The sequence below is a fragment of the Aotus nancymaae genome, unplaced genomic scaffold, assembly GCF_030222135.1.
Source record: "Aotus nancymaae isolate 86718 unplaced genomic scaffold, 86718_ANA_hifiasm-v0.15.2.pri h1tg000111l, whole genome shotgun sequence".
Classification (NCBI taxonomy): domain Eukaryota; kingdom Metazoa; phylum Chordata; class Mammalia; order Primates; family Aotidae; genus Aotus; species Aotus nancymaae.
Window position 1 is genome coordinate 1,262,491 of NW_026988526.1, and position 22,517 is coordinate 1,285,007.

At 53.5% G+C, this 22,517-nt stretch overlaps 1 protein-coding gene across 2 annotated transcripts in view; it reads right to left on the reverse strand.

Moving 5' to 3' along the window:
- IL3RA (interleukin 3 receptor subunit alpha) overlaps nt 1-22,517 on the reverse strand; it is a 41,538-nt gene that overhangs the window by 4,822 nt on the left and 14,199 nt on the right. The window contains exons 5-7 of one of the 2 annotated variants that reach the window (XM_064370981.1): nt 5,238-5,353; nt 3,171-3,197; nt 2,982-3,096 (exon numbers count right to left, since the gene is read on the reverse strand). In XM_064370981.1, the coding sequence (XP_064227051.1) occupies nt 2,982-3,096; nt 3,171-3,197; nt 5,238-5,353 (258 nt within the window). Of the gene's footprint in view, nt 1-2,981; nt 3,097-3,170; nt 3,198-5,201; nt 5,354-22,517 lie in introns of both variants that reach the window. The other variant, XM_064370980.1, reaches the window with a different exon arrangement.

Sequence of the window (22,517 nt, forward strand, 5' to 3'; positions counted from 1 at the left end):
GACGCGTAGTAAGACTGACACGGGCCGGGCGCGGTGGCTCGCGCCTGTCATCCCAGCACTTTGGGAGGCCGAGGTGGGTGGATCACGAGGTCATGAGTTCGACACCAGCCTGGCCAACACGGTGAAACCCCGTCTCAGTTACTAAAAACACAAAAAATTTAGCCGGGCGTGGTGGTGTGCACCTGTCATCCCAGCTCTTTGGGAGGCTGAGGCAGGAGAATCGTTTGAACCCGGGAGGGAGAGGTTGCGGTGAGCCGAGATCGCACCACTGCACTCCAGCCTGGTGTAAAAGCAGAACTCTGTCTCCAAAAAAAAAAAAAAAAAAAAGACACCAAAGTGATTCCATGCTGTAATACTAAAGCAGACACTGATAAAGAACCACGATGGAACGGGATTGATTATAGAACTGATTATGCGACGGTTTCTAAATATATTTGGTATCACTGCTAACACTTAGTAATCAGTTATTTATTATACTGAGACAATGCTGTCTTCAGTGTCCGGCCTTGGCACCTGGGCAGCGTTCTGTAACCAATGACAGCTACACGGGGACCGTGACCACCTGCGGGACACCTGTGGACCAGCACCCGGAGCGACACCCGGACCTCCCAGCCCCAGCCCGGAGCCCAGACGGAGCTGAAAGGCCACCAGGACTCTGCCTCCCTGTCTGGCAGGTGCTCGGTACGGGGGAGCACTGGGGACTTCCGCTGTGCCCGGCTGCCTGGCAGGGGCTTTGGGTGCATGGGGCGCAGGTGGCATAGAGGTCAAGAAGCCGACGCCGCGTTGGTGAGGAACCGCCCCTGCCCACAGAGGGAGGAGGACTTTCAACTGGATTTTGTCTTGATCACAGACCACACCGTTGCTCTCCATGATGAGGACGTTATTAAAAATAATTATTATTTTTAATAATATATATTACATTATATATTTAACATGAAAAATTTACTTTATATATAATGTTAGAATATATCATATTAACATATTAATATTTAACATATAATATCATATATTGTATAATAAATCACATTTATTATATATGATATAGTATATATAATTGTATAATATATAATATGATATATATGATATATAATATGATTATATATTATATAATGGATATATAATTAGATAAAAAATATATAATTAGATATAACATATAATTAGATATATAATTATATAACTATATGATATATAATTATATAATTAGAAATATAATTAGATAATAATTAGATATATAATTAGATATATTATAATATATAATTAGAAATATAATTAGGTGATATAATTATATAATTAGATATAATATAATGTATAATTAGATAATTAGATAATATAATCATATGATATATAATTATACAATATATATGATATATATTATATAATATATATGATATATGATATATGATGTATTATATATATTATATAATATATGATATAATTATATCATATAAATAATATGTTGTTTAATTATCACATACATTATTATATAATAATAATATGTCTGTGTGTGTGTGTGTGCATTAAAGTTTTTTGTTTTTTGAGACGGAGTCTCACTCTATCACCCACCGTGGAGTGCAGTGGTGCGATCTTGGCTCACTGCAACCTCCGCCTCCTGGGTTCAAACGATTCTCCTGCCTCAGCCTCCTGAGTCCCAAGTATCTGGGACTACATGCGCTCACCACCACACCTGGATAGTTTTTTTTTTTTTTTTTTTTTTTTTTTTTTTTTTGAGACACAGTCTTGCTCTGTCACCCAGGCTGCAGTGCAGTGGCGTGATCTCAGCTCACTACAGCCTCGGTCTCCTGGGTTCAAGCGATTCTCCTGCCTGAGCCTCCCGAGTAGCTGGGATTACAGGCACCCGCCACCACGCCTGGCTAATTTCTGTATTTTTATTAGAGACTGGGTTTCTCCATGTTGGTCAGGCTGGTCTCGAACTCCTGACCTCAGGTGATCCACCAGCCTCGGCCTCCCAAAGTGCTGGGATGACAGGCGTGAGCCACCGCGCCCAGGCAGCAGCTCTCACCCTGGAGGCAATCCTCCTCTGAATCCGGCTGCAGAGCCCTTAGGCGCGGCCGGTCTGCATAGAAGGTTGCACCCCCTTCCCCTCCGACAGCTGTGTCACCACAAGGCACACGCGCTGTCTGTAAGCTTCGCCTCCTTTCCCCTGCACGTCTGCTCTCCTGAGTGACACCAGCACTCAAAAAATGATAATTGTTATATCTGATATAATCATAATTAGCATTATTTTAATATATGATATAATAATTATTATTTTAATAATATGTATTATTAAATAATAGATTTAATAACAAAATTTTAATAATTATATAAATATATAATTGTTATATTATTATCTTATGTTAATGATATATATCTTTAATAAGCTTTTCACATATATACAAAAAATAATATAACATATAATGATAATGTATTGTATAATAATATATGATTTATTTTATATTAAATATCATTATATATTAAATTTTTTTTTTGAGACAGAGTCTTACTCTGTCACCCGGGCTGGATTAAGCCTCAGTGAGATCAAGACTCAAAAAAAAAAAAATTATAATTAAATTAAGTAATTATTATTAAATTAAATAATTAAATAATTATATATGTATAATAACACCATATCTTATAATGTATAATATATAATATACCACATAAGATACAATATATCATAATATATAATTATGTAATATATGATACATTATGTAACATGTTATATATAATTATACCATAATTATATATATTATATAATATACATTATATATTATAATATATATTATTATATAATAATATATAGTATATATATGATTATACAGTATTATATAATAATTATTATTTTTGGTCAGGTTCAGGGTCCAAGGAACAATGAAATACTGGTGACCCCCGGACGGTGGGGGGGCCGGGGCAGGTGGCCGGCGTTTCCATGACCCAGGTGGGCGCGTGCAGCTTCCACTCACCCCACTCACCCCACTCACCGAAGCGCTGGGGGCTGCTCCAGGCACTCCATAATTTATCGTAGATTTCCTGGGCTCTTATTTTCACTGTGTATGTTCCAGGATTGAGCAGCTGGAAGGAGGTTATGCCTTTGACCTGTGGTTTAAAGAAATTAAACAACTCGCCCTTTGTAATGTCAAGTGCAACGGATGGGGGTCGGGAACACTCACCTGTTCTGTGATTACAGGCTGCTTGCTCTGCAAGACAAAAGCAAACGTTTGAGTGTCTGGACCCTCCCTGACACCCTCCTCCCCGCAAACTCATATTTCTCCCTCCAAGAAAACCAGCAAAACAGCGGGGCTCTGGGAAGGCCTTGGGTGACCAGTGGGGGCAAAACAATGAGCTTAGGCATAAATAGCACCTGACCAGAAGGTTTCCTACGGGCCGCTGTGGCAAGAACTTGGTGGGAGGGGGCTTCGTGGGGCCCGTGGACAAACAAGACCCAGTGTCCTCCCAGATTTGTTCCAGATACATCCAGGGGGAGCCACAGGCAGCCTATATCAGGCCAGCGAACTAGGTGGGTGCAGCGCCAGATATAAAGCCAGGCTATGACTCCACGTCTGACTGCAGCTATGCCTGCTCCCTCAAATCAGCAAAAGAAAGAAGCTGGTGTGCTGTATTAACTTCTGTTTAAGAAACTCCAAACAGATTGGCTCAAAAATACTTGGTAATAGAAATTAACGGACTTAACTTTTTTGAGCAGATTTAGATTTCCAGATAAAATCCATATGAAATAATTAGTATTTGAGCATAAATAATAAATATAACACATAGGCCAGGCCTGGCGGCTCACTCCCGTAATCCCAGCCTTTTGGGAAGCTGAGGCGGGTGGATCATGAGGTCAAGAGTTTCTATTTTTAGTAGAGATAGTGAAACCCTATCTCTACTAAAAATACAAATATTAGCTGGGCCTGGTGGCACACACCTGAATTTCCAGCTACTTGGGAGGCTGAGGCAGGAGAATCGCTTGAACCCGGGAAGTGTAGGTTGCAGTGAGCTGAGACCACAGCACTGCACTCCAGCCTGGGTGACAGAGTGAGACTCTGTCTCAAAAAAAAAAAAAAATACCTATTATGTTTATTTTATTTTAGTTTTTGAGACAAGGTCTTGCTCTGTTGACCAAGCTGGAGGACTGTGGTGTGAGCTCAGCTCACTGCAGCCTTGAACTCCTGGGTTCAAGTGATCCTCCCATCTCAGCCTCCTGAGCAGCTAAGACTACAGGCACCCGCCACCATGCTTAGCTAATTTTTAATTTTTTTTTTTTGAGACAGAGTCTCACACGGTTGCCCAGGCTGGAGTGCAATGGTGCAATCTCAGCTCACTGCAACATCCGCCTCCCAGGTTCACGCAATTCTCCTGCCTCAGCCTCCCAAGTAGCTGGGACTACAGGTGCATACCACCACACCTGGCTAATTTTTTGTATTTTCACTTGAGACAGGGTTTCATTATGTTGGTCAGGCTGGCCTCGAACTCCTGACCTCATGATTTGCCCACCTCAGCCTCCCAAAGTGCTAGGATTACAGGTGTGAGCCACCGTGCCCAGCTTAATTTTTAATTTTTTTGTTTGTTTGTTTGAGATGGAGTCTCACTCTGTCACCAGACTGGAGTGCGGTGGCACAATCTCAGCTCACTGCAACCTCTACCCCCTCCCCCCGCCCACAGCCCACCGGCGCCTTGCGGTTCCCTCTGCATCGCTGAGAATGGGCTCCCTGAAACTCTCACTCCAACTCCCAGGTTTAAAAGACTCTCGTGCGTCAGCCCCCGGAGTAGCTGGGATTTTCGGCCCCTGCCACCATGCCCAGCTAATTTTTGTATTTTTAGTAGAGACTGGGTTTCACCGTGTTGGCCAGGCTGGTCTTGAACTCCTGACCTCATGATCCGCCCAGCTCGGCCTCCCAAAGTGCTGGGATTACAGGCATGCATGGGCCAACAAATCTGGCCTGCATTTTTATTTGTAGTATTTTATTTATTTATTTATTTTATTTTTTATTTTTTAGAGACAGGGTTTCACCATGTTGGTCAGGCTGGTCTTGAACTCCCGAGCTCAGGTGATCTGCCCGCCTCGGCCTCCCAAAGTGCTGGGATCACAGGCGTGAGCCTCTGAGCCTGGCCTCAAACTTTTTTTAAAAAAATGATTTATGCCTCTGTGGCATTCTCAGAGGAGCTTTTTGCCCATTCCAATGCCCCAGAGTGTGACTTACCAGAACCAGGGAGGTCCACGTGGGGTGAGAGTTTACCTTTTGTATCTGAAGCTCATAGCGAAACTCGGGATTAAAATGACTTCTCATTTTCCAGTCCATCAAAGAATGTGTTTTATTACACTTTGCAGTCAAATTGGGCGGAGTTAGTATCTCTGGCAAGGGGAAAAGACACTTTTATGAGTAAAAGAAATAAATTATTATTTTTTTTGAGATGGAATCTCACTCTGTCGCCCAGGCTGGAGTGCCGTGGTTCGATCTCGGCTCACTGCAACCTCTGCCTCCGGGGTTCAAGTGATTCTCCTGCCTCAGCCTCCCAAGTAGCTGGGATTACAGGTGCCCGCCACCAAGCCCAGCCTGTTTTTTGATATCTTTTTATTTATTTGTTTTTATTATGCTTTAAGTTCTGGGGCACACGTGCAGAGCGTGCAGGATTGTTACGTAGGTATACACGTGCCATGATGGATTGCTGCATCCATCCCCCCGTCATCTACATTAGGTATTTCTCCTAATGCTCTCCCTCCCCTACCCCCACCCCCTGCTATCCCTCCCCAATCCCCCCACCCCCTGCTATCCGTCCCCTAGCCCCCCACCCCCTGCTATCCGTCCCCTAGCCCCCCACCCCCTGCTATCCGTCCCCTAGCCCCCCACCCCCTGCTATCCGTCCCCTAGCCCCCAACCCCCGCTATCCCTCCCCTAGCCCCCCACCCTCTGCTATCCCTCCCCTAGCCCCCCACCCCCTGCTATCCCTCCCCAGCCCCCCACCCCCTGCTATCCCTCCCCTAGGCCCCACCCCCTGCTATCCCTCCCCTAGCCCATCACCCCCCGACAGGGTCCAGTGTGTGATGTTCTCCTTCTTCTCCTCCTTCTCCTCCTTCTCCTCCTTCCCCCTCCTCCTTCTCCTTCCCCTCCTCCTCCCTCTGTTCTTTCCCGTCCTCCTTCCCCCTCCTCCTTCTCCTCCTCCTCCCCCTCCACCTTTCCTCTCCTCCTTCTCTCCTTCCCTCTTCTCCCCTCCCCCTTCTCCCCTCCCCCTTCTCCCCCTCCCCCTTCTTCCCTCTTCCTTCCCCTCCTCCTCCCCATCCTCCTTTCCCCTCCACCTTCTCCCCTCCTCCTTCTCCCTCTCCTCCTTCTCGTCCCCCTCCTCCTCACCCTCCCCCTTCTCTCTCCTCCTCCCACTCCTTCTCCCTCCTCATTCCCCCTCCTCTTTCTCCCCCTCCTCCTTCCCCTCCCCCTTCTCCCCCTCCCCCTTCTCCCCTCCCCATCTCCACCCCTCTCCCCTCCCCATCTCCACCTCCTCCCTCCCCATCTCTACCCCCCTCCCCCTCCCCATCTCCACCTCCTCCCCTCCCCATACCCCGCTTGTGCTCTTCGCCTCCTCCGTTCTATCCTCCTCCTCCTCTTCCTCTTTACCTCTCCTCTGCCGAAGCATCCTACCACCCTCCCCGTGGGGTCAGCGCACGTCGGCCACTGTGTATATGGACATCCTCGCCACCTGGGAGGTTCCCTCCCCACCGCAGCTGGGGTGTCATGCACTGAAAGTGTGTGTCCTTCTGTCCCCAGTTCCTAGGCTGAAGGCCTAACCCCCAGGTAGACGGTGTTTGAAGGTGACTGGCATTGGGTAAAGTCATGATGATGGACCCCCATGATGGGGGCTCCCAGGACCCATGATGAGGGGATCCCATGACCTGTGATGGGATCCATGTTGGGTGGATCTTAAGACACATGATGAGGGCTCCCATTACTCATGATGGGGGCGTCCCATGACTCATCATGGGAGCTATGATGGGGGTCCCATGACCCATGATGGGGGAACCAATAACCCATGATAGGGAAATCCCACCACTCAAGATGGCATCGATGATCGGGGCTCCCATGACCCCATGATGGGGGATCTTATGACACATAACGAGACCCATGATGGGGGTGTCCCATGGCCCATGATGGAACCCAAGACGGGGGTCCCATGACCTATGATGGAACCCATAATTGGGGGTGTCCCATGACGTATGATGGAACCCATGATGGGGGTCCCATGACCCATGATGGAAGCCATGATGGGGGTTCCCATGACCCATGATGGAAGCCATGATGGGGGGGTCTCTTGACCCATAATGGAAGCCATGATGGGGTTCCCATGACCCATGATGGAAGCCATGATGGGGGGTGTCCCATGACCCATGATGGAAGCCATGATGGGGGCATCCCACGACCCATGATGGAAGCCATGATGGGGGGGTCCCATGACCGATGATGGAAGCCATGATGGGGGTTTCCCATGACCCATGATGGACGCCATGATGGGGGGGGTTCGATGACCCATGATGGAAGCCATCATGAGGGGGTCTCTTGACCCATGATGGAAGCCATGATGGGGGTTCCCATGACTCATGATGGAAGCCATGATGGGGGGGTGCCATGACCCATGCTGGAAGCCATGATGGGGGTTCTCATGACCCATGATGGAAGCCATGATGGGGGGTTCCCATGACCCATGATGGAAGCCATGATGGGGGGGTCCCATGACCCATGATGGAAGCCATGATGGGGGGGTCTCTTGACCCATGATGGAAACCATGATGGGGGGTTCCCATGACCCATAAAGGAAGCCATGATGGGGGGGTCCCATGACCCATGATGGTAGCCATGATTGGGGGGTCCCATGACCCATGATGGAAGCGATGATGGGGGGTTCCCATGACCCATGAAGGAAGCCATGATGGGGGGGGTCTCTTGACCCATGATGGAAGCCATGATGGGGGTTTCCCATGACCCAAGATGGAAACCATGATGGGGGTCCCATGAACCATGATGGAAGCCATGATGGGGGGTCTCTTGACCCATGATGGAAACCATGATGGGGGGTTCCCATGACCCATAAAGGAAGCCATGATGGGGGGGGGTCCCATGACCCATGATGGTAGCCATGATTGGGGGGTCCCATGACCCATGATGGAAGCGATGATGGGGGGTTCCCATGACCCATGAAGGAAGCCATGATGGGGGGGGTCTCTTGACCCATGATGGAAGCCATGATGGGGGTTTCCCATGACCCAAGATGGAAACCATGATGGGGGTCCCATGAACCATGATGGAAGCCATGATGGGGGCATCCCACGACCCATAATGGAAGCCATGATGGGGGGGTCCCATGACCGATGATGGAAGACATGATGGGGGTTTCGCATGACCCATGATGGACGCCATGATGGGGGGTCCCATGACTCATGATGGAAGCCATGATGAGAGGGTCTCTAGACCAATGATGGAAGCCATGATGGGGGTTTCCCATGACCCAAGATGGAAACCATGATGGAGGTCCCAAGACCCATGATGGAAGCCATGATGGGGGGGTCCCATGACCCATGATGGAAGCCATGATGGCGGGGTCCCATGACCCATGATGGAAGCCATGATGGGGTGGGTCCCATGACCCATGATAGAAGCCATGATGGGGAGGTCCCATGACCCATGCTGAAAGCCATGATGGGGGTTTCCACATGACCCATGATGGAAGCCATGATGCGGATCCCACATGATGGAAGCCATGAGAGGGAGGTCCCATGACCAATGATGGAACCCATGATGGGTAGGTCCCATGACCCATGATGGAAACCATGATGGGTGGGTCCCATGACCCATGATGGAAGCCATGATGGGGGTCCCATGACCCATGATGGAAGCCATGATGGGGAGTTTCCATGACGCATGATGGAAGCAATGATGGGGGGTCCCATGACCCATGATGGAAGCCATGATGGGGGGGTCTCTTGACCCATGATGGAAGTCATGATGGGGGGTTCCCATGACACATAAAGGAAGCCATGATGGAGGGTCCCATGACCCATGATGGTAGCCATGATGGGGGGTCCCATGACCCGTGAAGGAAGCGATGATGGGGGGTTCCTATGACCCATGAAGGAAGCCATGAGGGGTCCCATGACCCATGATGGAAGCCATGTTGGGGGGGAAACAGGACACATGATGGAAGCCATGATGGGGGGTCCCATGACACATGATGGAAGCCATGATGGGGGGGTCCCATGACCCATGATGGAAGCCATGATGGGGGGGTCCCATCACCCTTGATGGAACCCATAACGGGGGTCCCATGACCCATAACGGAAGCCATGATGGGGGTGCCATGACCCATGACGGAAGCCATGATGGAGGGTCCCAGGACCCATGATGGAAGCCATGATGGGGGGTCTCTTGACCCATGATGGAAGCCATGATGGGGGTACCCATGACCCATGAAGGAAGCCATGATGGGGGGTCCCATGACCAATAATGGAAGCCATGATGGGCGGTCCCATAACCCGTGATGGAAGCCATGATGGGGCAGTCACATGACCCATGATGGAAGCCATGATGGGTGGTACCATGTCCCATGATGGAAGCCATGATGGGGGGGTCCCATGACCCATGATGGACGCCATGATGGGGGGGTCCCATGACCCATGATGGAAGCCATGATTGGGAGTCTCTTGACCCATGATGGAAGCCATGATGGGGGGTCCCTTGACTCATTATGAAAGCCATGATGGGGGGTGACCCATGACCCATGATGGAGGCCATGATGGCGCTCCCATATGATGGAAGCCATGACACGGGGGTCCCATGACCCATGATGGAACCCGTGACGGGGGTCCCATGAGACATGATGGAACCCATAAGGGGGGGTCCCGTGAACAATGATGGAAGCCATTATGGAGGTCCCATGACCCATGATGGAAGCCATGATGGGGGGGGTCCCATGACCCATGATGGAAGCCATGATGAGGGGTTCCCATGACCCATGATGGACGCCATGATGGGGGGTCCCATGACCCATGATGGAAGCCATGATGGGGGGATCTCTTGACCCATGATGGAAGCCATGATGGGTGTACTCATGACCCATGAAGGAAGCCATGATGGGGGTCCCATGACCAATGATGGAAGCCATGATGGGCGGTCCCATAACCCGTGATGGAAGCCATGATGGGGCGGTCACATGACCCATGATGGAAGCCATGATGGGTGGTACCATGTCCCATGATGGAAGCCATGATGGGGGGTTCCCATGACCCATGATGGACGCCATAATGGGGAGTCCCATGACCCATGATGGAAGCCATGATGGGGGAGGTCTCTTGACCCATGATGGAAGCCATGATGGGGGGTCCCATGACTCATTATGAAAGCCATGATGGGGGGTGACCCATGACCCATGATGGAGGCCATGATGGCGCTCCCACATGATGGAAGCCATGACGGGGGGGTCCCATGACCCATGATGGAACCCATGACGGGGATCCCATGAGCCATGATGGAACCCATAATGGGGGGGTCCCGTGACCAATGATGGAAGCCTTGATGGAGGTCCCATGACCCATGATGGAAGCCATGATGGGGGGGGTCCGATGACCCATGATGGAAGCCATGATGGGGCGTCCCATGACCCATGATGGAAGCCATGATTGGGGCGTCCCATGACCCCTGATGGAAGCCATGATGGGGGGTCCCATAACCCGTGATGGATGCCATGATGGGGCGGTCACATGACCCATGATGGAAGCCATGATGGGTGGTACCATGTCCCATGATGGAAGCCATGATAGTGGGTTCCCATGACCCATGATGGAAGCCATGATGGGGGGGTCTCTTGACCCATGATGGAAGCCATGATGGGGGTTCCCATGACCCATGAAGGAAGCCATGATGGGGGGGTCCCATGACCAATGATGGAAGCCATGATGGCGAGGTCCCATGACTCATTATGAAAGCCATGATGGGGGGTGACCCATGACCCAAGATGGAGGCCATGATGGCGCTCCCACATGATGGAAGCCATGACAGGGGGTTCCCATGACCCATGATGGAATCCATGACGGTGGTCCCATGAGCCATGATGGAACCCATAATGGGGGGGGTCCCGTGACCAATGATGGAAGTCATGATGGAGGTCCCATGACCCATGATGGAAGCCATGATGGGGGCGTCCCATGACCCATGATGGAAGCCATGATAGGGGGTCCCATAACCCGTGATGGAAGCCATGATGGGGCGGTCACATGACCCATGATGGAAGCGATGATGAGGGGGTCTCTGGACCCAAGATGGAAGCCATGATGGGGAGTTCCCATGACCCATAAAGGAAGCCATAATGGGGGGTCCCATGACCCATGATGGTAGCCATGATGCGGGAGTCCCATGACCCATGATGGAAGCGATGATGGGGGTTCCCATGACCCATGAAGGAACCCATGATGGGGGGTCCCATGACCCATGATGGAAGCCATGATGGGGGGGGTCGCACGACCCATGATGGAAGCCATAATATGGGGGTCCCATGACCCATGATGGAAGCCATGATGGGGGGTTCCCATGACCCATGATGGACGCCATGATGGGGGTTCCCATGACCTATGATGGAAGCCATGATGGAGGGGCCCCATGACCCATGATGGAAGCCATGAATGGAGGGGTCCCATGACCCATGATGGAAGCCATGATGGGGGGTTCCCATGACCCATGATGGAAGCCATGATGGGGGGTTCTATGACCCATGCTGGAAGCCATGATGGGGGTTCGCATGACCCATGATGGAAGCCATGATGGGGTGGTCCCATGACCCATGATGGAAGCCATGATATGGGGGTCTCTTGACCCATAATGTAAGCCATGATGGGGGGTTCCCATGACCCATAAAGGAAGCCATGATGGGGTGTCCCATGACGGATGATGGTAGCCATGATGGGGGGGTCCCATGACACATGATGGAAGCGATGATGGGGGGTTCCCATGACCCATGAAGGAAGCCATGATGGGGCGTCCCATGACACAGGATGGAAGCCATGATGGGGGGGTACCATGACCCATGATGGAAGCCATGATGGGGGTTCCCATGACCCATGAAGGAAGCCATGATGGGGGGTCCCATGACCAATGATGGAAGCCATGATGGTGAGGTCCCATGACCCATGATGAAAGCCGTGATGGGGGGTTACCCATGACACATGATGGAGGCCATGATGGCGCTCCCACATGATGGAAGCCGTGACAGGGGGGTCCCATGACCCATGATCAAATCCATGACGGGGGTCCCATGAGCCATGATGAAACCCATAATGGGGGGGGTCCCATGACCCATGATGGAAGCCATGATGGGGGTCCCATGACCCATGATGGAAGCCATGATGGGGCGGTCCCATGACCCATGATGGAAGCCATGATGGGGTTCCCATGACCCATGATGGAACCCATGATGGGGGGGGCCCCATGACCCATGATGGAAGTCATGAATGGTGGGCGTCCCATGACCCATGATGGAAGCCATGATGGGGGGGTTCCATGACCCATGCTGGAAGCCATGAGGGGGGTTTCCCATGACCGAAGATGGAAGCCATGATGGGGTGGTCCCATGACCCATGATGGAAGCGATGATGGGGGGTCTCTTGACCCATGATGGAAGCCATGATGGGGGGTTCCCATGACCCATAAAGGAAGCCATGATGGGGGGGTACCAGGACCCATGATGGAAGCCATGATGGGGGGGGTACCATGACCCATGATGGAAGCCATGATGGAGGGTCCCATGACCCATGATGGAAGCCATGATGGGGGGGTCGAATGACCCATGATGGAAGCCATAATGGGGGGGGGTCCCATGACACATGATGGAAGCCATGATTGGGGGGAACCATGACCCATGATGGAACCGATGATGGGGGGGTCACACGACCCATGATGGAAGCCACGATGGCGGGGTCCCATGACCCATGATGGAACCCATGATGGGGGGGTCCCATGACCCATGATGGAAGCCATGATGGGGGTTCCCATGACCCATGATGGAATCCACAACGGGGGTCCCATGACCCATAACGGAAGCCATGATGGGGGTGCCATGACCCATGACGGAAGCCATGATGGAGGATCCCATGACCCATGATTGAAGCCATGATGGGGGCGTCCCATGACCCATGATGGAAGCCATGATGGGGGGGGTTACCCATGACCCATGATGGACGCCATGATGGCACTCCCACATGATGGAAGCCATGACAGGGGTGTCCCATGACCCATGATGGAATCCATGACGGGGGTCCCATGAGCCATGATGGAACCCATAATGGGGGGGGTCCCATGACCCATTATGGAAGCCAAGATGGAGGTCCCATGACCCATGATGGAACCCATAACGGGGGTCCCATGACCCATGACGGAAGCCATGGTGGAGGGTCCCATGACCCATGATGGAAGCCATGATGGGGGGGGTCCCACGACCCATGATGGAAGCCATGATGGGTGGGTCCTACGACCCATGATGGAAGCCATGATGGGTGGGTCCCACGACCCATGATGGAAGCCATGATGGGGGGTCCCATAACCCATGATGGAAGCCATGATGGGGCGTTCCCATGACCCATGATGGACGCCATGATGGGGGTCCCATGACCCATGATGGAATCCATGATGGGGGTTTCCCATGACCCATGATGGACGCCATGATGGGGGGTCCCATGACCCATGATGGAAGCCATGATGAGGGGGTCTCTTGACTCATGATGGAAGCCATGATGGGGGGTTCCCATGACCCATGAAGGAAGCCATGATGGGTGTCCCATGACCCATGATAGAAGCCATGATGGGGGGGGTCCCATGACCCATGATGGAAGCCATGATGGGGGGGGTCCCATGACCCTTGATGGAACCCATAACGGGGGTCCCATGACCCATAACGGAAGCCATGATGGGGGTGCCATGACCCATGACGGAAGCCATGATGGAGGGTCCCAGGACCCATGATGGAAGCCATGATGGGGGGGTCCCATGACCCATGACGGAAGCCATGATGGGGGCGTCCATGACCCATGATGGAAGCCATGATGGGTGGTACCATGTCCCATGATGGAAGCCATGATGGGGGGTTCCCATGACCCATGATGGACGCCATGATGGGGGTTCCCATGACACAGGATGGAAGCCATGATGGGGGGGTCTCTTGACCCATGATGGAAGCCATGATGGGGGTACCCATGACCCATGAAGGAAGCCATGATGGGGGGGGTCCCATGACCAATGATGGAAGCCATGATGGCGAGGTCCCATGACTCATGATGAAAGCCATGATGGGGGGTGACCCATGACCTATGATGGAGGCCATGATGGCGCTCCCACATGATGGAAGCCATGACAGGGGGGTCCCATGACCCATGATGGAACCCATGACGGGGGTCCCATGAGCCGTGATGGAACCCATAATGGGGGGGGTCCAGTGACCAATGATGGAAGCCATGATGGAGGTTTCATGACCCATGATGGAAGCCATGATGGGGGGGTCCCATGACCCATGATGGAAGCCATGATGGGGGCGTCCCATAACCCATGATGGAAGCCATGATGGGGGCGTCCCATGACCCATGATGGAAGCCATGATGGGGTGTCCCATAACCCGTGATGGAAGCCATGATGGGGTGGTCACATGACCCATGATGGAAGCCATGATGGGTGGTACCATGTCCCATGATGGAAGCCATGATGGGGAGCTCCCATGACCCATGATGGACGCCATGATGGGGGGTCACATGACCCATGATGGAAGCCATGATGGGGGGGTCTCTTGACCCATGATGGAAGCCATGATGGGGGTTCCCATGACCCATGAAGGAAGCCATGATGGGGGAGTACCAGGACCCATGATGGAAGCCATGATGGGGGGGTACCATGACCCATGATGGAAGCCATGATGGAGGGTCCCATGACCCATGATGGAAGCCATGATGGGGGTTCGAATGACCCATGATGGAAGCCATAATGGGGGGGTCCCATGACACATGATGGAAGCCATGATTGGGGGGAACCATGACCCATGATGGAACCGATGATGGGGGGGTCACACGACCCATGATGGAAGCCACGATGGCGGGGTCCCATGACCCATGATGGAACCCATGATGGGGGGGTCCCATGACCCATGATGGAAGCCATGATGGGGGTTCCCATGACCCATGATGGAATCCACAACGGGGGTCCCATGACCCATAACGGAAGCCATGATGGGGGTGCCATGACCCATGACGGAAGCCATGATGGAGGATCCCATGACCCATGATTGAAGCCATGATGGGGGCGTCCCATGACCCATGATGGAAGCCATGATGGGGGGGTTACCCATGACCCATGATGGACGCCATGATGGCACTCCCACATGATGGAAGCCATGACAGGGGTGTCCCATGACCCATGATGGAATCCATGACGGGGGGTCCCATGAGCCATGATGGAACCCATAATGGGGGGGTCCCATGACCCATTATGGAAGTCAAGATGGAGGTCCCATGACCCATGATGGAACCCATAACGGGGGTCCCATGACCCATGACGGAAGCCATGGTGGAGGGTCCCATGACCCATGATGGAAGCCATGATGGGGGGGGTCCCACGACCCATGATGGAAGCCATGATGGGTGGGTCCTACGACCCATGATGGAAGCCATGATGGGGCGGTCCCACGACCCATGATGGAAGCCATGATGGGGGGTCCCATAACCCATGATGGAAGCCATGATGGGGCGTTCCCATGACCCATGATGGACGCCATGATGGGGGTCCCATGACCCATGATGGAATCCATGATGGGGGTTTCCCATGACCCATGATGGACGCCATGATGGGGGGTCCCATGACCCATGATGGAAGCCATGATGAGGGGGTCTCTTGACTCATGATGGAAGCCATGATGGGGGGTTCCCATGACCCATGAAGGAAGCCATGATGGGTGTCCCATGACCCATGATAGAAGCCATGATGGGGGGGGTCCCATGACCCATGATGGAAGCTATGATGGGGGGGTCCCATGACCCATGATGGAAGCCATGATGGGGGGGTCCCATGACCCTTGATGGAACCCATAACGGGGGTCCCATGACCCATAACGGAAGCCATGATGGGGGTGCCATGACCCATGACGGAAGCCATGATGGAGGGTCCCAGGACCCATGATGGAAGCCATGATGGGGGCGTCCCATAACCCATGATGGAAGCCATGATGGGGGCGTCCATGACCCATGATGGAAGCCATGATGGGTGGTACCATGTCCCATGATGGAAGCCATGATGGGTGGTACCATGTCCCATGATGGAAGCCATGATGGGGGGTTCCCATGACCCATGATGGACGCCATGATGGGGGGTTCCCATGACCCATGATGGAAGCCATGATGGGGGGGTCTCTTGACCCATGATGGAAGCCATGATGGGGGTACCCATGACCCATGAAGGAAGCCATGATGGGGGGGTCCCATGACCAATGATGGAAGCCATGATGGCGAGGTCCCATGACTCATGATGAAAGCCATGATGGGGGGTGACCCATGACCTATGATGGAGGCCATGATGGCGCTCCCACATGATGGAAGCCATGACAGGGGGGTCCCATGACCCATGATGGAACCCATGACGGGGGTCCCATGAGCCGTGATGGAACCCATAATGGGGGGGTCCAGTGACCAATGATGGAAGCCATGATGGAGGTTTCATGACCCATGATGGAAGCCATGATGGGGGGGGTCCCATGACCCATGATGGAAGCCATGATGGGGGCGTCCCATAACCCATGATGGAAGCCATGATGGGGGCGTCCCATGACCCATGATGGAAGCCATGATGGGGTGTCCCATAACCCGTGATGGAAGCCATGATGGGGCGGTCACATGACCCATGATGGAAGCCATGATGGGTGGTACCATGTCCCATGATGGAAGCCATGATGGGGAGCTCCCATGACCCATGATGGACGCCATGATGGGGGGTCACATGACCCATGATGGAAGCCATGATGGGGGGGTCTCTTGACCCATGATGGAAGCCATGATGGGGGTTCCCATGACCCATGAAGGAAGCCATGAAGGGGGGTCCCATGACCAATGATGGAAGCCATGATGGCGAGGTCCCATGACTCATGATGAAAGCCATGATGGGGGGTGACCCATGACCCATGATGGAGGCCATGATGGCGCTCCCACATGATGGAAGCCATGACAGGGGTGTCCCATGACCCATGATGGAATTCATGACCGGGTCCCATGAGCCATGATGGAACCCATAATGGGGGGGTCCCGTGACCAATGATGGAAGCCATGATGGAGGGTCCCATGACCCATGATGGAAGCCATCATGGGTGGGGGTCAGCTGACCAATGATGGAAGCCATGATGGGGCAGTCCCATGACCCATGATGGAAGCCATGATGGGGGGGAACCATGACCCATGATGGAAGCCATGATGGGGGGTCCCATGACCCATGATGTAACCCATGATGGGGGGGTCCCATGACCCATGATGGAAGCCATGATGGGGGGGTCCCATGACCCTTGATGGAACCCATAACGGGGGTCCCATGACCCATAACGGAAGCCATGATGGGGGTGTCATGACCCATGACGGAAGCCATGATGGAGGGTCCCATGACCCAGGATGGAAGCCATGATGGGGGGTCCCATGACCCATGATGGAAGCCATGATGGGGGCGTCCCATAACCCATGATGGAAGCCATGATGGGGGAGTCCCATGACCCATGATGGAAGCCATGATGGGTGGTACCATGTCCCATGATGGAAGCCATGATGGGGGATTCCCATGACCCATGGTGGACGCCATGATGGGGGGGTCCCATGACCCATGATGGAAGCCATGATGGGGGGTCTCTTGACCCATGATGGAAGCCATGATGGGGGTACTCATGACCCATGAAGGAAGCCATGATGGGGGGTCCCATGACCAATAATGGAAGCCATGATGGGCGGTCCCATAACCCGTGATGGAAGCCATGATGGGGCAGTCACATGACCCATGATGGAAGCCATGATGGGTGGTACCATGTCCCATGATGGAAGCCATGATGGGGGGTCCCATGACCCATGATGGATGCCATGATGGGGGGTCCCATGACCCATGATGGAAGCCATGATTGGGGGTCTCTTGACCCATGATGGAAGCCATGATGGGGGGTCCCATGACTCATTATGAAAGCCATGATGGGGGGTGACCCATGACCCATGATGGAGGCCATGATGGCGCTCCCATATGATGGAAGCCATGACACGGGGGTCCCATGACCCATGATGGAACCCGTGACGGGGGTCCCATGAGACATGATGGAACCCATAAGGGGGGGTCCCGTGAACAATGATGGAAGCCATTATGGAGGTCCCATGACCCATGATGGAAGCCATGATGGGGGGGGTCCCATGACCCATGATGGAAGCCATGATGAGGGGTTCCCATGACCCATGATGGACGCCATGATGGGGGGTCCCATGACCCATGATGGAAGCCATGATGGGGGGATCTCTTGACCCATGATGGAAGCCATGATGGGTGTACTCATGACCCATGAAGGAAGCCATGATGGAGGTCCCATGACCAATGATGGAAGCCATGATGGGCGGTCCCATAACCCGTGATGGAAGCCATGATGGGGCGGTCACATGACCCATGATGGAAGCCATGATGGGTGGTACCATGTCCCATGATGGAAGCCATGATGGGGGGTTCCCATGACCCATGATGGACGCCATAATGGGGAGTCCCATGACCCATGATGGAAGCCATGATGGGGGGGGGTCTCTTGACCCATGATGGAAGCCATGATGGGGGGTCCCATGACTCATTATGAAAGCCATGATGGGGGGTGACCCATGACCCATGATGGAGGCCATGATGGCGCTCCCACATGATGGAAGCCATGACGGGGGGGTCCCATGACCCATGATGGAACCCATGACGGGGATCCCATGAGCCATGATGGAACCCATAATGGGGGGGTCCCGTGACCAATGATGGAAGCCTTGATGGAGGTCCCATGACCCATGATGGAAGCCATGATGGGGGGGTCCCATGACCCATGATGGAAGCCATGATGGGGCGTCCCATGACCCATGATGGAAGCCATGATTGGGGCGTCCCATGACCCCTGATGGAAGCCATGATGGGGGGGTCCCATAACCCGTGATGGATGCCATGATGGGGCGGTCACATGACCCATGATGGAAGCCATGATGGGTGGTACCATGTCCCATGATGGAAGCCATGATGGTGGGTTCCCATGACCCATGATGGACGCCATGATGGGGGGTCCATTGACCCATGATGGAAGCCATGATGGGGGGGTCTCTTGACCCATGATGGAAGCCATGATGGGGGTTCCCATGACCCATGAAGGAAGCCATGATGGGGGGTCCCATGACCAATGATGGAAGCCATGATGGCGAGGTCCCATGACTCATTATGAAAGCCATGATGGGGGGTGACCCATGACCCATGATGGAGGCCATGATGGCGCTCCCACATGATGGAAGCCATGACAGGGGGTTCCCATGACCCATGATGGAATCCATGACGGTGGTCCCATGAGCCATGATGGAACCCATAATGGGGGGGGGTCCCGTGACCAATGATGGAAGTCATGATGGAGGTCCCATGACCCATGATGGAAGCCATGATGGGGGCGTCCCATGACCCATGATGGAAGCCATGATAGGGGGTCCCATAACCCGTGATGGAAGCCATGATGGGGCGGTCACATGACCCATGATGGAAGCGATGATGAGGGGGTCTCTGGACCCAAGATGGAAGCCATGATGGGGAGTTCCCATGACCCATAAAGGAAGCCATAATGGGGGGTCCCATGACCCATGATGGTAGCCATGATGCGGGAGTCCCATGACCCATGATGGAAGCGATGATGGGGGTTCCCATGACCCATGAAGGAACCCATGATGGGGGGTCCCATGACCCATGATGGAAGCCATGATGGGGGGGTCGCACGACCCATGATGGAAGCCATAATATGGGGGTCCCATGACCCATGATGGAAGCCATGATGGGGGGTTCCCATGACCCATGATGGACGCCATGATGGGGGTTCCCATGACCTATGATGGAAGCCATGATGGAGGGGCCCCATGACCCATGATGGAAGCCATGAATGGAGGGGTCCCATGACCCATGATGGAAGCCATGATGGGGGGTTCCCATGACCCATGATGGAAGCCATGATGGGGGGTTCTATGACCCATGCTGGAAGCCATGATGGGGGTTCGCATGACCCATGATGGAAGCCATGATGGGGTGGTCCCATGACCCATGATGGAAGCCATGATTTGGGGGTCTCTTGACCCATAATGTAAGCCATGATGGGGGGTTCCCATGACCCATAAAGGAAGCCATGATGGGGTGTCCCATGACGGATGATGGTAGCCATGATGGGGAAGTCCCATGACACATGATGGAAGCGATGATGTGGGGTTCCCATGACCCATGAAGGAAGCCATGATGGGGCGTCCCATGACACAGGATGGAAGCCATGATGGGGGGGGTACCATGACCCATGATGGAAGCCATGATGGGGGTTCCCATGACCCATGAAGGAAGCCATGATGGGGGGGTCCCATGACCAATGATGGAAGCCATGATGGTGAGGTCCCATGACCCATGATGAAAGCCGTGATGGGGGGTTACCCATGACACATGATGGAGGCCATGATGGCGCTCCCACATGATGGAAGCCGTGACGGGGGGGGTCCCATGGCCCATGATCAAATCCATGACGGGGTTCCCATGAGCCATGATGAAACCCATAATGGGGGGGTCCCATGACCCATGATGGAAGCCATGATGGGGGGTCCCATGACCCATGATGGAAGCCATGATGGGGCGGTCCCATGACCCATGATGGAAGCCATGATGGGGTTCCCATGACCCATGATGGAACCCATGATGGGGGGGCCCCATGACCCATGATGGAAGTCATGAATGGTGGGCGTCCCATGACCCATGATGGAAGCCATGATGGGGGGGTTCCATGACCCATGCTGGAAGCCATGAGGGGGGTTTCCCATGACCGAAGATGGAAGCCATGATGGGGTGGTCCCATGACCCATGATGGAAGCGATGATGGGGGGTCTCTTGACCCATGATGGAAGCCATGATGGGGGGTTCCCATGACCCATAAAGGAAGCCATGATGGGGGGGGTACCAGGACCCATGATGGAAGCCATGATGGGGGGGTACCATGACCCATGATGGAAGCCATGATGGAGGGTCCCATGACCCATGATGGAAGCCATGATGGGGGGGTCGAATGACCCATGATGGAAGCCATAATGGGGGGGTCCCATGACACATGATGGAAGCCATGATTGGGGGGAACCATGACCCATGATGGAACCGATGATGGGGGGGTCACACGACCCATGATGGAAGCCACGATGGCGGGGTCCCATGACCCATGATGGAACCCATGATGGGGGGGTCCCATGACCCATGATGGAAGCCATGATGGGGGTTCCCATGACCCATGATGGAATCCACAACGGGGGTCCCATGACCCATAACGGAAGCCATGATGGGGGTGCCATGACCCATGACGGAAGCCATGATGGAGGATCCCATGACCCATGATTGAAGCCATGATGGGGGCGTCCCATGACCCATGATGGAAGCCATGATGGGGGGGTTACCCATGACCCATGATGGACGCCATGATGGCACTCCCACATGATGGAAGCCATGACAGGGGTGTCCCATGACCCATGATGGAATCCATGACGGGGGTCCCATGAGCCATGATGGAACCCATAATGGGGGGGCCCATGACCCATTATGGAAGCCAAGATGGAGGTCCCATGACCCATGATGGAACCCATAACGGGGGTCCCATGACCCATGACGGAAGCCATGGTGGAGGGTCCCATGACCCATGATGGAAGCCATGATGGGGGGGGTCCCACGACCCATGATGGAAGCCATGATGGGTGGGTCCTACGACCCATGATGGAAGCCATGATGGGGCGGTCCCACGACCCATGATGGAAGCCATGATGGGGGGTCCCATAACCCATGATGGAAGCCATGATGGGGCGTTCCCATGACCCATGATGGACGCCATGATGGGGGTCCCATGACCCATGATGGAATCCATGATGGGGGTTTCCCATGACCCATGATGGACGCCATGATGGGGGGGTCCCATGACCCATGATGGAAGCCATGATGAGGGGGTCTCTTGACTCATGATGGAAGCCATGATGGGGGGTTCCCATGACCCATGAAGGAAGCCATGATGGGTGTCCCATGACCCATGATAGAAGCCATGATGGGGGGGTCCCATGACCCATGATGGAAGCCATGATGGGGGGGTCCCATGACCCTTGATGGAACCCATAACGGGGGTCCCATGACCCATAACGGAAGCCATGATGGGGGTGCCATGACCCATGACGGAAGCCATGATGGAGGGTCCCAGGACCCATGATGGAAGCCATGATGGGGGGG